The sequence below is a fragment of the Eupeodes corollae genome, chromosome 3, assembly GCF_945859685.1.
Source record: "Eupeodes corollae chromosome 3, idEupCoro1.1, whole genome shotgun sequence".
In the NCBI taxonomy this organism is placed as follows: Eukaryota; Metazoa; Arthropoda; class Insecta; order Diptera; family Syrphidae; genus Eupeodes; species Eupeodes corollae.
In genome coordinates this window covers 73,919,039-73,937,362 of record NC_079149.1, presented here as the reverse complement: position 1 = coordinate 73,937,362, position 18,324 = coordinate 73,919,039, and the positions used below count along the sequence as shown (strand labels likewise).

General features: G+C 31.9%; 4 protein-coding genes across 4 annotated transcripts; all 4 read left to right on the top strand.

Moving 5' to 3' along the window:
- Nucleotides 1-2,259: 2,259 nt before the first annotated feature.
- On the top strand, nt 2,260-2,639 carry LOC129952358 (histone H2A). Its single transcript, XM_056064908.1, has one exon. The coding sequence runs from the start codon at nt 2,260-2,262 to the stop codon at nt 2,632-2,634; it is 375 nt and encodes a 124-aa protein (XP_055920883.1). The 3' UTR covers nt 2,635-2,639.
- Nucleotides 2,640-4,442: 1,803 nt separating this feature from the next.
- LOC129950584 (histone H3-like) lies at nt 4,443-12,610 on the top strand. The gene is made up of 2 exons (XM_056062513.1): nt 4,443-4,841; nt 12,200-12,610. Exons 1-2 carry the CDS (start codon nt 4,443-4,445, stop codon nt 12,608-12,610), a joined length of 810 nt encoding a protein of 269 aa, XP_055918488.1.
- LOC129952359 (histone H2A) lies at nt 10,017-10,391 on the top strand. Its single transcript, XM_056064909.1, has one exon. It carries the CDS (start codon nt 10,017-10,019, stop codon nt 10,389-10,391), a length of 375 nt encoding a protein of 124 aa, XP_055920884.1.
- Nucleotides 12,611-17,773: 5,163 nt separating the features above from the next.
- LOC129952376 (histone H2A) lies at nt 17,774-18,148 on the top strand. Its single transcript, XM_056064931.1, has one exon. It carries the CDS (start codon nt 17,774-17,776, stop codon nt 18,146-18,148), a length of 375 nt encoding a protein of 124 aa, XP_055920906.1.
- The last annotated feature ends 176 nt before the right edge of the window (nt 18,149-18,324 follow it).

The following is an 18,324-nucleotide window of genomic DNA, read 5'->3' as shown; positions in this document are numbered from 1 at the left end:
TACAAACGAAATACTTTGGCAAAATGTAGGTATTTGTTTTCATGTATTTTTATGGACTAGACGCGACATGACGTATACCTGCAACAATTTACAAAATTCTTAAACAAAATATCAAGAGTTTTGTATTTTATTTCAGGAATTACATATGTTTTTCATATATTTTTATCGACTGGACGCGACATGACGCATTCCTGCAACAAATAAAAAAATTCTTACACAATTTATCAAGAGTTTTGTATTTCTTTTCATAGAAATTACATATATTTTCATATATTTTTATCGACTGGACGCGACATGAAGTATATCCGCAACAATTAAGAAAATTCTTAAACAAAATATCAAGAGTGTTGTATTTCTTTTCATAGAAATTACATACGTACATCTGACATCAAAAAACACAAACAAATTTAATTCTCTAATATTTTATACCTAGATGTTTTTGCGACGCTACGTGACTGTACACATAGCGACATAACTGGACACGATGGGTAGAACAATACAAACAAAATTTATATTTTTTTGTTTTTAGTTGACTCGGCATGATACACGTCGTGTCTGGAACAATCAACAAAAGTAAGTTTTGTATTTCTTTTCATAGAAAATATATTTTGTAATCAAAAATTAAAACAAAAAACAATATGTATTCCACAGGCAAAGAAAACATACATTTCTTTAAATTCTCTAGTTTCTTATTAAAAATTTTGTGACGCTTCGAGACTGTACTCGATGCGTAGAACAATAAAAAAAATCTTAAACAAAATAACAAGAATTTTGTATTTCTTTTCATAGAAATTACATACATCTGACATCAAAAAACACAAACAAATTTAATTCTCTAATATTTTATAGATATTTTTGTGACGCTACGTGACTGTACACTGTACACATAGCGACATAACTGGACACGATGGGTAGAACAAAACAAACAAAATTATTTAATAAAATGTATTTTTTGTATGTTTTTCGTTTCTACTTGACTCGGCACGATACACGTGGTGTCTGGAACAATTAACAGAACTAACTTTTGTATTTCTTTTGATAGAAAATATATTTTCTAATCAAAAATCACAAAGAAAAACAAAATAGATTCATAAAATCATTCCACAGGCAAAAAAAATATATGTATATACCTTTCTTCTCAAATCTCTAGTTTCTTATTAAAACTTTTGCGACGCTTCGAGACTGTACACGATGCGTAGAACAATAAAAAAAATGTTTGTGTTTCTATTGGACGCGACATGATTCACGTGGCGTCTGGAACAATTTACAAAATTTATTTTTTTCATAGAAAATACTCTTACAATCACAAATAAAAATATTTATTTAACGAATTTTTCCGCAGGTAGAAAAAAAAATATATTTTTTTGTCAATTCTCTAATCTCTTATTGATATTTTTGCGGCCCTGAAAAGGGCCATTTTTGAAGAAATTAAATAAAAAAAAATTACTTCAATCACAAATAAAAATATTTATTTAACGAATTTTTCCGCAGGTAGAAAAAATATTTTTTTTTCAATTCTCTAATCTCTTATTGATATTTTTGCGGCCCTGAAAAGGGCCATTTTTGAAGAAATTCAATAAAAAAAAAATTACTTCGAGCTTGTGTATTTGGTAACCGCCTTTGTTCCTTCACTAACAGCATGCTTGGCTAGTTCACCAGGCAACAACAATCGCACGGCAGTCTGGATTTCCCGACTTGTGATTGTTGAACGCTTGTTGTAGTGAGCTAAGCGAGAGGCTTCAGCAGCAATTCTTTCGAAGATGTCGTTCACAAAACTATTCATGATGCTCATGGCCTTCGATGAAATTCCAGTGTCAGGATGAACTTGCTTCAAAACTTTGTAAATGTAGATTGCGTAGCTTTCCTTCCTCTTGCGCTTCTTCTTCTTATCGGTCTTGGTGATATTTTTTTGTGCCTTTCCGGCTTTTTTAGCTGCTTTACCACTAGTTTTTGGCGGCATTTTATTTTTATAATTCACTTCACTTTCACTATTAACGAACTGCACACAATGACGACTGAACGAGAACTGTGAATTTTTCTGAAAAACTCACGAATTATATTGTCTCTTTCCACAACGGCTTTCTAAGGCCACAACCCTCTTTTTTCTGTGTGCGAGCATACGAAAATTTAGATAAAAGACAGCGCACAGTTCGAAAATTTTGTCATTCTACAGTGTGCAGTGATACAGTGAACAGTGAAATAGTGAGCTCTCTTGTGTTTTTTCTTTTGTAAAAAATATTTAAAAAACAATAATATAAAATGTCTGGTCGTGGTAAAGGTGGAAAAGTGAAGGGAAAGGCAAAGTCCCGCTCTAATCGTGCTGGATTACAATTCCCTGTTGGTCGTATTCATCGTCTGCTGCGAAAGGGAAACTATGCTGAGCGCGTCGGAGCCGGTGCCCCTGTGTATTTGGCAGCTGTGATGGAATATTTGGCGGCAGAAGTCTTGGAATTGGCGGGAAATGCTGCTCGTGACAACAAAAAAACTAGAATTATTCCCCGCCATTTGCAATTGGCTATTCGGAACGACGAGGAATTGAATAAATTACTTTCTGGAGTCACAATCGCACAAGGAGGTGTTCTTCCAAATATTCAAGCTGTTTTGTTGCCAAAGAAGACAGAGAAAAGTGCTTAAATCTATGTAGTGACAGCAAACAAAAAAAAAACCGTCCTTTTCAGGACGACAAATAATTTCTATTAAGAGATGTGTATATTTTTCATTTTTTTTATATATTTTAAAATACGAAGAAGAAGAAACCAACAAACAAATGTTTTTTCTTTCTTTGCAAAAAGAAATATTTGTTTGTATCCAATCCGTAAAGCAACACATTTTTTTTTCAAAGAAGAAGAAACCAAACAAATGTTTTTTCTTCCTTTGCAAAAAGAAATATTTGTTCGTATCCAATCCGTAAAGCAACAAAACATTTTTTTTTCAGTTCGGAAAAAATATTTTTTATTTTTTTTTTTTTCAAAGAAATAGAAACCAACAAACATGTTTTTTTCTTTCTTTGGAAAAAGAAATATTTGTTCGTATGCAATTCTAATTTCTGTTAAAAGATGTGGTTATTTTTCAATTTCTTGTAGGTATATAGCAATTTTAAAATATTCTGGTACGAAGAAAAAGAAATATTTGTTCGTATCCAATCCGTAAAGCAACAAAACATTTTTTTTTTCAGTTCGGAAAAAATATTTTTTATTTTTTTTCAAAGAAAAAGAAACCAACAAACAAAAAATGTTTTTTTCTTCCTCTGCAAAAAGAAATATTTGTTCGTATCCAATAATTTCTATTAAGAGATGTGTTTATTTTTCAATTTTTTGTATATATTCTAAAATATTCTCGTACGAAGAAAAAGAAAGCAACAAACAAATGTTTTTTCTTCCTTTGGAAAAAGAAATATTTGTTCGTATCCAATCCGTAAAGCAGCAAAAAAAAAAAATTTTTCTACGGAAAAAAGAATAAAATATGCAAAGCAACAAAAAAAATTTCAGAAAAAGGAATTTTATTTAATTTTTGTTTCCATTTCGAAAAAAGAATAATACAAGGAATAAAATATGTTTTTGCGACTAAAGCAAAAAAAAAAATTTTTCACAAAAAGGAATTTTATTTTATGTTTCCATTTCAAAAAAAATATTTTGGTACAAAAAAGTAAGTAAATTAGCAAAATAATTTTTTTTGATAATCATCAGGTATTTAGTATATACATACATATATTCATTGGCAAATGAAAAAAAATTAGGTATTTTGTTCGTCAACGGTGTATGATTTCTATTTTCAATCTCTTTTATATTTAATTGTGGTCCTGAAAAGGACCGATTGTTTGTTTCGAATAAAATTCTTAACCTCCGAAACCGTAAAGAGTACGCCCTTGTCTCTTCAAAGCGTAAACTACATCCATAGCTGTAACTGTCTTACGCTTAGCGTGTTCGGTGTAAGTAACGGCATCTCGGATAACATTTTCCAGAAAAACTTTCAACACTCCACGTGTTTCTTCGTAAATCAAACCAGAAATACGTTTTACACCTCCACGACGAGCCAATCGACGAATTGCTGGTTTCGTGATTCCTTGAATGTTATCACGCAATACCTTACGATGCCGCTTAGCTCCGCCTTTGCCCAAACCTTTTCCTCCTTTACCACGACCAGTCATTTTTATTTATTTAATTAAAAAAACACTTAAACTGAACTAGAGAACTGCACTGCACAAGAGTCACTGTTAAACTGTGGCTCTTCGCTCGAAATACCACAAGTATTTATACTTATTTTTCATAACAATTCTTAATTTTGATTGGCCAAATAAATCGACAACGAAAATGAAAAAAACAGTCGAACGGAAACATGAATAGCCAATTTAATGACTTAAACAGAAATCTACATTCGATTTTTCTAAAAAAATTGTGAACAAAAGTGTTGTGTTTATTAGTGAAGTGAAAAAAAGTGAAATCATGGCTCGTACAAAGCAAACTGCCCGTAAATCGACTGGTGGAAAAGCCCCACGTAAGCAACTGGCAACAAAGGCAGCTCGTAAAAGTGCTCCAGCAACAGGAGGTGTAAAGAAACCACATCGTTATCGTCCTGGAACAGTGGCTCTTCGTGAGATTCGTCGTTATCAGAAAAGCACCGAATTGTTAATTCGTAAATTGCCTTTCCAACGTTTAGTTCGTGAAATTGCTCAAGATTTCAAAACAGATTTGCGTTTCCAGAGCTCAGCTGTTATGGCGCTTCAAGAAGCAAGTGAAGCTTATTTGGTTGGCCTGTTTGAAGACACAAATTTGTGCGCCATCCATGCCAAACGTGTCACAATTATGCCAAAAGACATTCAATTGGCCAGACGCATCCGTGGCGAACGTGCTTAAATCATCGAGGTTAAAAAAAATATTCAACGGTCCTTTTCAGGACCACAAAATATTTAAAAGAGATATAAATGAATTTTAATTCAATCTAGTAATTACGTACCTATCGATTTCCACGATTTTTTTTTTATTTTAGGTAGAAAGATAATGTGATAATTTACTTTGAAGGCAAATTTTGAAAATGTTATTGCTTGCTTTCTATGCATAGTTTTTATCATACAAATGAAAATATTTATACCTACGCAAGCCAATGCTCGAAAATTTATGAATTTTGTTTTTCTTTTTTAATTATAGTTATTTTATAAGGCATTGCTTCTTTTTTTTATGTCTGAAGGCAAATTTTCAAGTAAGAATTTTTTTCTATGTACAGTTTTTTGTAATACTCGTAAAAATGTGAATTTGTCTACTAAGCAAGTCAATACTCGAAAATGTTTGAGTTTTGTGTGTTTTAATTTTTAATATTTCAATGATGTATTTTATAAGTCTATGCTTTGTTTTTTTTTATATATCTGAAGGCAAATTTTGAAGCAAGAAAGTTTTTTTTTCAATGTACAGATTTTTGTAATACAAATGTGAATTTGTAAACCTTGGCAAGCGAATATTCGATAGTTTATGAGTTTTGATTGCTTGATTATTTGTTTAAATTTTTGGTATTTTAATGTTTGTTATGGATTAAATATTTAATATTTATGAACAAAATAATATAAATATAGTTTTTCATTTGTTTTCTTGCTTGGGATAATGTTTAACAAATTTTCTAAGAAAAAGTCACAGCCTAGGGAAAAAATGCTACGCGTTTCATTACCCATATTGTTTTAATTTTATTAAAAAGAAATTAAGTAAGAATTTGATGAAATTTTTAGTTATTTAGTTTAAATAAACTATCAGCTTTATGTTAAAAATAATTTCAAGCTGAAAATATGTTTAATTTATTAAATATAAACATTCTTGTTGGTAAGTATTAAAAAAATACCACCAAACATTTACTTTAATTGTTATTAATGCATTGATAGATAGTGTTTTTTCAATCAAATTATTTATTAAATTATCTATTATTATTGTAAGAATAAATTTTGTCAATTGTTTTATAATATTTAGGTCGAAAAGACGTAAATTTTTGAAGTTTTAAGAGGAAACTAAGTTGCAAAAGTGTACAAATTATGTACAAAATGAATTTTTTGTATACCTTCGCTCTCTTTGATTCTCATTTAGCCGTTTCTGTAGGTGCGGATTTGGCGCAATTTTAACAAAAACGTGTTTCTATTTCTTAAAATTGTGCTCTAAAGTGATTAATAATAGTGATAGTGAATTCAAAATGGCAGATACTGTAGCTACGTCTCCTGCAATCGTTGCGGAAAAAAAACCAAAAAAAGCTGCCGCCGCAAGTGGGTCAAAAAAACCAAAATCGGCACCAACTCATCCTCCGACTCAGCAAATGGTGGATGCGGCAATTAAAACATTGAAAGATCGCGGTGGTTCTTCCCTTTTGGCAATCAAAAAATATATTGCTGCTACTTACAAAGTTGATGTACAAAAACTTGCTCCGTTTATAAAAAAATATTTAAAAGGTGCTGTAATAAGTGGTAAATTAGTGCAAACCAAAGGAAAAGGAGCTGCGGGTTCTTTTAAATTGTCGCCTAGTGCCAACAAGGAACCAAAGGCCAAGTCTGCTGAGAAGAAAAAATCTGCCGCCAAACCAAAAGCTGCCGCTGCTGGTGACAAAAAATTAAAAAAAGTGTCTGGTGAAAAGAAAGTAAAAAAAGTAGCCGCCACAACAAAAAAAAGTGCCAGTGCAGATAAAAAGAAGGTGGAAAAACCAAAAGTGAAAAGTGTTAAAAAAACGAGTGCAGTTAAGGCAAAGCCAACAAAATCAAAGGCAGCCGCGCCTAAACCTAAAGTGCCAAAAGCAAAATCAGCCACAGCAGCAGCCAAGCCAAAAAAGGCAGTCGCTGTTAAAAAGGCAAAGAAGTAAAATTTCCATTTCAATGAAAAACAAAGTTGAAATCAAAACAAAAATCCACAGTCCTTTTCAGGGCTACAAAAAATATACTAAAATGAGATATAAAAACTTTTTTTTTTTAATTTTTTATTAAAAAGGAGGGAGAATTTTTGGACTATCTCGATGATAGCGTTGAGATGCGATGGGCTGGTGGAGCAACGGCGACGGGATAAGTGGTGAAGTGGCTGGATGCGATGCGACGCCGCCGCGCGGCCGGCGCGCGCTGTCGCCGCTACGGGACTACCACTACTGAACAAACGGAAACGTATTTTGTTTTGCATTTATTTTCGCGCTTTTTTGTTCTACAGAAAATACTTTTTTTAATGAAATAGGTATTGCAAATGCAAACTTCATTTATTTGTATTCATATGTTTTTCTCATTGGGCAGAAAGAAAGGAAATATCAATACAAATAAATAATATATTTTTGCGCCTATTTTCTTACTACAGCTACTAGGCACGATGCGATTTGTCTGGGCGAGACTGAACAACCGAAAACGTATTTAGTTTTGCATTTATTTTCGTCCTTTTTTTGTTCTACAGAAAATAGTTTTTTATGAAATAGGTATTCAAAAGCAAACTTAATTTATTTGTATTCATATGTATTTCTCATTGGGCAGAAAGAAAGGAAATATCAATACAAATAAATAATATATATTTTTGCGCCTATTTTCTAACTACAGCTACTAGGTACGATGCGATATGTATGGGCGAGACTGTACTGTTTATTTTCTACTTTTTTGTGATTGGACGCGATGCGATGCCTTCAACAATAAATATCTTTCATAGAAAATACTTTTACTATCAAATAAGACAACAACATATTTTTCTTTTTTTGCATTTCTCTAATACCTACGTAATTATTGAAATGTTTCCACGCTATGTGACTGTACACGATGCGTAGAAAAATACAAACGAAATACTTTGGCAAAATGTAGGTATTTGTTTTCATGTATTTTTATGGACTAGACGCGACATGACGTATACCTGCAACAATTTACAAAATTCTTAAACAAAATATCAAGAGTTTTGTATTTTATTTCAGGAATTACATATGTTTTTCATATATTTTTATCGACTGGACGCGACATGACGCATTCCTGCAACAAATAAAAAAATTCTTACACAATTTATCAAGAGTTTTGTATTTCTTTTCATAGAAATTACATATATTTTCATATATTTTTATCGACTGGACGCGACATGAAGTATATCCGCAACAATTAAGAAAATTCTTAAACAAAATATCAAGAGTGTTGTATTTCTTTTCATAGAAATTACATACGTACATCTGACATCAAAAAACACAAACAAATTTAATTCTCTAATATTTTATACCTAGATGTTTTTGCGACGCTACGTGACTGTACACATAGCGACATAACTGGACACGATGGGTAGAACAATACAAACAAAATTTATATTTTTTTGTTTTTAGTTGACTCGGCATGATACACGTCGTGTCTGGAACAATCAACAAAAGTAAGTTTTGTATTTCTTTTCATAGAAAATATATTTTGTAATCAAAAATTAAAACAAAAAACAATATGTATTCCACAGGCAAAGAAAACATACATTTCTTTAAATTCTCTAGTTTCTTATTAAAAATTTTGTGACGCTTCGAGACTGTACTCGATGCGTAGAACAATAAAAAAAATCTTAAACAAAATAACAAGAATTTTGTATTTCTTTTCATAGAAATTACATACATCTGACATCAAAAAACACAAACAAATTTAATTCTCTAATATTTTATAGATATTTTTGTGACGCTACGTGACTGTACACTGTACACATAGCGACATAACTGGACACGATGGGTAGAACAAAACAAACAAAATTATTTAATAAAATGTATTTTTTGTATGTTTTTCGTTTCTACTTGACTCGGCACGATACACGTGGTGTCTGGAACAATTAACAGAACTAACTTTTGTATTTCTTTTGATAGAAAATATATTTTCTAATCAAAAATCACAAAGAAAAACAAAATAGATTCATAAAATCATTCCACAGGCAAAAAAAATATATGTATATACCTTTCTTCTCAAATCTCTAGTTTCTTATTAAAACTTTTGCGACGCTTCGAGACTGTACACGATGCGTAGAACAATAAAAAAAATGTTTGTGTTTCTATTGGACGCGACATGATTCACGTGGCGTCTGGAACAATTTACAAAATTTATTTTTTTCATAGAAAATACTCTTACAATCACAAATAAAAATATTTATTTAACGAATTTTTCCGCAGGTAGAAAAAAAAATATATTTTTTTGTCAATTCTCTAATCTCTTATTGATATTTTTGCGGCCCTGAAAAGGGCCATTTTTGAAGAAATTAAATAAAAAAAAATTACTTCAATCACAAATAAAAATATTTATTTAACGAATTTTTCCGCAGGTAGAAAAAATATTTTTTTTTCAATTCTCTAATCTCTTATTGATATTTTTGCGGCCCTGAAAAGGGCCATTTTTGAAGAAATTCAATAAAAAAAAAATTACTTCGAGCTTGTGTATTTGGTAACCGCCTTTGTTCCTTCACTAACAGCATGCTTGGCTAGTTCACCAGGCAACAACAATCGCACGGCAGTCTGGATTTCCCGACTTGTGATTGTTGAACGCTTGTTGTAGTGAGCTAAGCGAGAGGCTTCAGCAGCAATTCTTTCGAAGATGTCGTTCACAAAACTATTCATGATGCTCATGGCCTTCGATGAAATTCCAGTGTCAGGATGAACTTGCTTCAAAACTTTGTAAATGTAGATTGCGTAGCTTTCCTTCCTCTTGCGCTTCTTCTTCTTATCGGTCTTGGTGATATTTTTTTGTGCCTTTCCGGCTTTTTTAGCTGCTTTACCACTAGTTTTTGGCGGCATTTTATTTTTATAATTCACTTCACTTTCACTATTAACGAACTGCACACAATGACGACTGAACGAGAACTGTGAATTTTTCTGAAAAACTCACGAATTATATTGTCTCTTTCCACAACGGCTTTCTAAGGCCACAACCCTCTTTTTTCTGTGTGCGAGCATACGAAAATTTAGATAAAAGACAGCGCACAGTTCGAAAATTTTGTCATTCTACAGTGTGCAGTGATACAGTGAACAGTGAAATAGTGAGCTCTCTTGTGTTTTTTCTTTTGTAAAAAATATTTAAAAAACAATAATATAAAATGTCTGGTCGTGGTAAAGGTGGAAAAGTGAAGGGAAAGGCAAAGTCCCGCTCTAATCGTGCTGGATTACAATTCCCTGTTGGTCGTATTCATCGTCTGCTGCGAAAGGGAAACTATGCTGAGCGCGTCGGAGCCGGTGCCCCTGTGTATTTGGCAGCTGTGATGGAATATTTGGCGGCAGAAGTCTTGGAATTGGCGGGAAATGCTGCTCGTGACAACAAAAAAACTAGAATTATTCCCCGCCATTTGCAATTGGCTATTCGGAACGACGAGGAATTGAATAAATTACTTTCTGGAGTCACAATCGCACAAGGAGGTGTTCTTCCAAATATTCAAGCTGTTTTGTTGCCAAAGAAGACAGAGAAAAGTGCTTAAATCTATGTAGTGACAGCAAACAAAAAAAAAACCGTCCTTTTCAGGACGACAAATAATTTCTATTAAGAGATGTGTATATTTTTCATTTTTTTTATATATTTTAAAATACGAAGAAGAAGAAACCAACAAACAAATGTTTTTTCTTTCTTTGCAAAAAGAAATATTTGTTTGTATCCAATCCGTAAAGCAACACATTTTTTTTTCAAAGAAGAAGAAACCAAACAAATGTTTTTTCTTCCTTTGCAAAAAGAAATATTTGTTCGTATCCAATCCGTAAAGCAACAAAACATTTTTTTTTCAGTTCGGAAAAAATATTTTTTATTTTTTTTTTTTTCAAAGAAATAGAAACCAACAAACATGTTTTTTTCTTTCTTTGGAAAAAGAAATATTTGTTCGTATGCAATTCTAATTTCTGTTAAAAAATGTGGTTATTTTTCAATTTCTTGTAGGTATATAGCAATTTTAAAATATTCTGGTACGAAGAAAAAGAAATATTTGTTCGTATCCAATCCGTAAAGCAACAAAACATTTTTTTTTTTCAGTTCGGAAAAAATATTTTTTATTTTTTTTCAAAGAAAAAGAAACCAACAAACAAAAAATGTTTTTTTCTTCCTCTGCAAAAAGAAATATTTGTTCGTATCCAATAATTTCTATTAAGAGATGTGTTTATTTTTCAATTTTTTGTATATATTCTAAAATATTCTCGTACGAAGAAAAAGAAAGCAACAAACAAATGTTTTTTCTTCCTTTGGAAAAAGAAATATTTGTTCGTATCCAATCCGTAAAGCAGCAAAAAAAAAAATTTTTCTACGGAAAAAAGAATAAAATATGCAAAGCAACAAAAAAAATTTCAGAAAAAGGAATTTTATTTAATTTTTGTTTCCATTTCGAAAAAAGAATAATACAAGGAATAAAATATGTTTTTGCGACTAAAGCAAAAAAAAAAATTTTTCACAAAAAGGAATTTTATTTTATGTTTCCATTTCAAAAAAAATATTTTGGTACAAAAAAGTAAGTAAATTAGCAAAATAATTTTTTTTGATAATCATCAGGTATTTAGTATATACATACATATATTCATTGGCAAATGAAAAAAAATTAGGTATTTTGTTCGTCAACGGTGTATGATTTCTATTTTCAATCTCTTTTATATTTAATTGTGGTCCTGAAAAGGACCGATTGTTTGTTTCGAATAAAATTCTTAACCTCCGAAACCGTAAAGAGTACGCCCTTGTCTCTTCAAAGCGTAAACTACATCCATAGCTGTAACTGTCTTACGCTTAGCGTGTTCGGTGTAAGTAACGGCATCTCGGATAACATTTTCCAGAAAAACTTTCAACACTCCACGTGTTTCTTCGTAAATCAAACCAGAAATACGTTTTACACCTCCACGACGAGCCAATCGACGAATTGCTGGTTTCGTGATTCCTTGAATGTTATCACGCAATACCTTACGATGCCGCTTAGCTCCGCCTTTGCCCAAACCTTTTCCTCCTTTACCACGACCAGTCATTTTTATTTATTTAATTAAAAAAACACTTAAACTGAACTAGAGAACTGCACTGCACAAGAGTCACTGTTAAACTGTGGCTCTTCGCTCGAAATACCACAAGTATTTATACTTATTTTTCATAACAATTCTTAATTTTGATTGGCCAAATAAATCGACAACGAAAATGAAAAAAACAGTCGAACGGAAACATGAATAGCCAATTTAATGACTTAAACAGAAATCTACATTCGATTTTTCTAAAAAAATTGTGAACAAAAGTGTTGTGTTTATTAGTGAAGTGAAAAAAAGTGAAATCATGGCTCGTACAAAGCAAACTGCCCGTAAATCGACTGGTGGAAAAGCCCCACGTAAGCAACTGGCAACAAAGGCAGCTCGTAAAAGTGCTCCAGCAACAGGAGGTGTAAAGAAACCACATCGTTATCGTCCTGGAACAGTGGCTCTTCGTGAGATTCGTCGTTATCAGAAAAGCACCGAATTGTTAATTCGTAAATTGCCTTTCCAACGTTTAGTTCGTGAAATTGCTCAAGATTTCAAAACAGATTTGCGTTTCCAGAGCTCAGCTGTTATGGCGCTTCAAGAAGCAAGTGAAGCTTATTTGGTTGGCCTGTTTGAAGACACAAATTTGTGCGCCATCCATGCCAAACGTGTCACAATTATGCCAAAAGACATTCAATTGGCCAGACGCATCCGTGGCGAACGTGCTTAAATCATCGAGGTTAAAAAAAATATTCAACGGTCCTTTTCAGGACCACAAAATATTTAAAAGAGATATAAATGAATTTTAATTCAATCTAGTAATTACGTACCTATCGATTTCCACGATTTTTTTTTTATTTTAGGTAGAAAGATAATGTGATAATTTACTTTGAAGGCAAATTTTGAAAATGTTATTGCTTGCTTTCTATGCATAGTTTTTATCATACAAATGAAAATATTTATACCTACGCAAGCCAATGCTCGAAAATTTATGAATTTTGTTTTTCTTTTTTAATTATAGTTATTTTATAAGGCATTGCTTCTTTTTTTTATGTCTGAAGGCAAATTTTCAAGTAAGAATTTTTTTCTATGTACAGTTTTTTGTAATACTCGTAAAAATGTGAATTTGTCTACTAAGCAAGTCAATACTCGAAAATGTTTGAGTTTTGTGTGTTTTAATTTTTAATATTTCAATGATGTATTTTATAAGTCTATGCTTTGTTTTTTTTTATATATCTGAAGGCAAATTTTGAAGCAAGAAAGTTTTTTTTTCAATGTACAGATTTTTGTAATACAAATGTGAATTTGTAAACCTTGGCAAGCGAATATTCGATAGTTTATGAGTTTTGATTGCTTGATTATTTGTTTAAATTTTTGGTATTTTAATGTTTGTTATGGATTAAATATTTAATATTTATGAACAAAATAATATAAATATAGTTTTTCATTTGTTTTCTTGCTTGGGATAATGTTTAACAAATTTTCTAAGAAAAAGTCACAGCCTAGGGAAAAAATGCTACGCGTTTCATTACCCATATTGTTTTAATTTTATTAAAAAGAAATTAAGTAAGAATTTGATGAAATTTTTAGTTATTTAGTTTAAATAAACTATCAGCTTTATGTTAAAAATAATTTCAAGCTGAAAATATGTTTAATTTATTAAATATAAACATTCTTGTTGGTAAGTATTAAAAAAATACCACCAAACATTTACTTTAATTGTTATTAATGCATTGATAGATAGTGTTTTTTCAATCAAATTATTTATTAAATTATCTATTATTATTGTAAGAATAAATTTTGTCAATTGTTTTATAATATTTAGGTCGAAAAGACGTAAATTTTTGAAGTTTTAAGAGGAAACTAAGTTGCAAAAGTGTACAAATTATGTACAAAATGAATTTTTTGTATACCTTCGCTCTCTTTGATTCTCATTTAGCCGTTTCTGTAGGTGCGGATTTGGCGCAATTTTAACAAAAACGTGTTTCTATTTCTTAAAATTGTGCTCTAAAGTGATTAATAATAGTGATAGTGAATTCAAAATGGCAGATACTGTAGCTACGTCTCCTGCAATCGTTGCGGAAAAAAAACCAAAAAAAGCTGCCGCCGCAAGTGGGTCAAAAAAACCAAAATCGGCACCAACTCATCCTCCGACTCAGCAAATGGTGGATGCGGCAATTAAAACATTGAAAGATCGCGGTGGTTCTTCCCTTTTGGCAATCAAAAAATATATTGCTGCTACTTACAAAGTTGATGTACAAAAACTTGCTCCGTTTATAAAAAAATATTTAAAAGGTGCTGTAATAAGTGGTAAATTAGTGCAAACCAAAGGAAAAGGAGCTGCGGGTTCTTTTAAATTGTCGCCTAGTGCCAACAAGGAACCAAAGGCCAAGTCTGCTGAGAAGAAAAAATCTGCCGCCAAACCAAAAGCTGCCGCTGCTGGTGACAAAAAATTAAAAAAAGTGTCTGGTGAAAAGAAAGTAAAAAAAGTAGCCGCCACAACAAAAAAAAGTGCCAGTGCAGATAAAAAGAAGGTGGAAAAACCAAAAGTGAAAAGTGTTAAAAAAACGAGTGCAGTTAAGGCAAAGCCAACAAAAGCAAAGGCAGCCGCGCCTAAACCTAAAGTGCCAAAAGCAAAATCAGCCACAGCAGCAGCCAAGCCAAAAAAGGCAGTCGCTGTTAAAAAGGCAAAGAAGTAAAATTTCCATTTCAATGAAAAACAAAGTTGAAATCAAAACAAAAATCCACAGTCCTTTTCAGGGCTACAAAAAATATACTAAAATGAGATATAAAAACTTTTTTTTTTTAATTTTTTATTAAAAAGGAGGGAGAATTTTTGGACTATCTCGATGATAGCGTTGAGATGCGATGGGCTGGTGGAGCAACGGCGACGGGATAAGTGGTGAAGTGGCTGGATGCGATGCGACGCCGCCGCGCGGCCGGCGCGCGCTGTCGCCGCTACGGGACTACCACTACTGAACAAACGGAAACGTATTTTGTTTTGCATTTATTTTCGCGCTTTTTTGTTCTACAGAAAATACTTTTTTTAATGAAATAGGTATTGCAAATGCAAACTTCATTTATTTGTATTCATATGTTTTTCTCATTGGGCAGAAAGAAAGGAAATATCAATACAAATAAATAATATATTTTTGCGCCTATTTTCTTACTACAGCTACTAGGCACGATGCGATTTGTCTGGGCGAGACTGAACAACCGAAAACGTATTTAGTTTTGCATTTATTTTCGTCCTTTTTTTGTTCTACAGAAAATAGTTTTTTATGAAATAGGTATTCAAAAGCAAACTTAATTTATTTGTATTCATATGTATTTCTCATTGGGCAGAAAGAAAGGAAATATCAATACAAATAAATAATATATATTTTTGCGCCTATTTTCTAACTACAGCTACTAGGTACGATGCGATATGTATGGGCGAGACTGTACTGTTTATTTTCTACTTTTTTGTGATTGGACGCGATGCGATGCCTTCAACAATAAATATCTTTCATAGAAAATACTTTTACTATCAAATAAGACAACAACATATTTTTCTTTTTTTGCATTTCTCTAATACCTACGTAATTATTGAAATGTTTCCACGCTATGTGACTGTACACGATGCGTAGAAAAATACAAACGAAATACTTTGGCAAAATGTAGGTATTTGTTTTCATGTATTTTTATGGACTAGACGCGACATGACGTATACCTGCAACAATTTACAAAATTCTTAAACAAAATATCAAGAGTTTTGTATTTTATTTCAGGAATTACATATGTTTTTCATATATTTTTATCGACTGGACGCGACATGACGCATTCCTGCAACAAATAAAAAAATTCTTACACAATTTATCAAGAGTTTTGTATTTCTTTTCATAGAAATTACATATATTTTCATATATTTTTATCGACTGGACGCGACATGAAGTATATCCGCAACAATTAAGAAAATTCTTAAACAAAATATCAAGAGTGTTGTATTTCTTTTCATAGAAATTACATACGTACATCTGACATCAAAAAACACAAACAAATTTAATTCTCTAATATTTTATACCTAGATGTTTTTGCGACGCTACGTGACTGTACACATAGCGACATAACTGGACACGATGGGTAGAACAATACAAACAAAATTTATATTTTTTTGTTTTTAGTTGACTCGGCATGATACACGTCGTGTCTGGAACAATCAACAAAAGTAAGTTTTGTATTTCTTTTCATAGAAAATATATTTTGTAATCAAAAATTAAAACAAAAAACAATATGTATTCCACAGGCAAAGAAAACATACATTTCTTTAAATTCTCTAGTTTCTTATTAAAAATTTTGTGACGCTTCGAGACTGTACTCGATGCGTAGAACAATAAAAAAAATCTTAAACAAAATAACAAGAATTTTGTATTTCTTTTCATAGAAATTACATACATCTGACATCAAAAAACACAAACAAATTTAATTCTCTAATATTTTATAGATATTTTTGTGACGCTACGTGACTGTACACTGTACACATAGCGACATAACTGGACACGATGGGTAGAACAAAACAAACAAAATTATTTAATAAAATGTATTTTTTGTATGTTTTTCGTTTCTACTTGACTCGGCACGATACACGTGGTGTCTGGAACAATTAACAGAACTAACTTTTGTATTTCTTTTGATAGAAAATATATTTTCTAATCAAAAATCACAAAGAAAAACAAAATAGATTCATAAAATCATTCCACAGGCAAAAAAAATATATGTATATACCTTTCTTCTCAAATCTCTAGTTTCTTATTAAAACTTTTGCGACGCTTCGAGACTGTACACGATGCGTAGAACAATAAAAAAAATGTTTGTGTTTCTATTGGACGCGACATGATTCACGTGGCGTCTGGAACAATTTACAAAATTTATTTTTTTCATAGAAAATACTCTTACAATCACAAATAAAAATATTTATTTAACGAATTTTTCCGCAGGTAGAAAAAAAAATATATTTTTTTGTCAATTCTCTAATCTCTTATTGATATTTTTGCGGCCCTGAAAAGGGCCATTTTTGAAGAAATTAAATAAAAAAAAATTACTTCAATCACAAATAAAAATATTTATTTAACGAATTTTTCCGCAGGTAGAAAAAATATTTTTTTTTCAATTCTCTAATCTCTTATTGATATTTTTGCGGCCCTGAAAAGGGCCATTTTTGAAGAAATTCAATAAAAAAAAAATTACTTCGAGCTTGTGTATTTGGTAACCGCCTTTGTTCCTTCACTAACAGCATGCTTGGCTAGTTCACCAGGCAACAACAATCGCACGGCAGTCTGGATTTCCCGACTTGTGATTGTTGAACGCTTGTTGTAGTGAGCTAAGCGAGAGGCTTCAGCAGCAATTCTTTCGAAGATGTCGTTCACAAAACTATTCATGATGCTCATGGCCTTCGATGAAATTCCAGTGTCAGGATGAACTTGCTTCAAAACTTTGTAAATGTAGATTGCGTAGCTTTCCTTCCTCTTGCGCTTCTTCTTCTTATCGGTCTTGGTGATATTTTTTTGTGCCTTTCCGGCTTTTTTAGCTGCTTTACCACTAGTTTTTGGCGGCATTTTATTTTTATAATTCACTTCACTTTCACTATTAACGAACTGCACACAATGACGACTGAACGAGAACTGTGAATTTTTCTGAAAAACTCACGAATTATATTGTCTCTTTCCACAACGGCTTTCTAAGGCCACAACCCTCTTTTTTCTGTGTGCGAGCATACGAAAATTTAGATAAAAGACAGCGCACAGTTCGAAAATTTTGTCATTCTACAGTGTGCAGTGATACAGTGAACAGTGAAATAGTGAGCTCTCTTGTGTTTTTTCTTTTGTAAAAAATATTTAAAAAACAATAATATAAAATGTCTGGTCGTGGTAAAGGTGGAAAAGTGAAGGGAAAGGCAAAGTCCCGCTCTAATCGTGCTGGATTACAATTCCCTGTTGGTCGTATTCATCGTCTGCTGCGAAAGGGAAACTATGCTGAGCGCGTCGGAGCCGGTGCCCCTGTGTATTTGGCAGCTGTGATGGAATATTTGGCGGCAGAAGTCTTGGAATTGGCGGGAAATGCTGCTCGTGACAACAAAAAAACTAGAATTATTCCCCGCCATTTGCAATTGGCTATTCGGAACGACGAGGAATTGAATAAATTACTTTCTGGAGTCACAATCGCACAAGGAGGTGTTCTTCCAAATATTCAAGCTGTTTTGTTGCCAAAGAAGACAGAGAAAAGTGCTTAAATCTATGTAGTGACAGCAAACAAAAAAAAAACCGTCCTTTTCAGGACGACAAATAATTTCTATTAAGAGATGTGTATATTTTTCATTTTTTTTATATATTTTAAAATACGAAGAAGAAGAAACCAACAAACAAATGTTTTTTCTTTCTTTGCAAAAAGAAATATTTGTTTGTATCC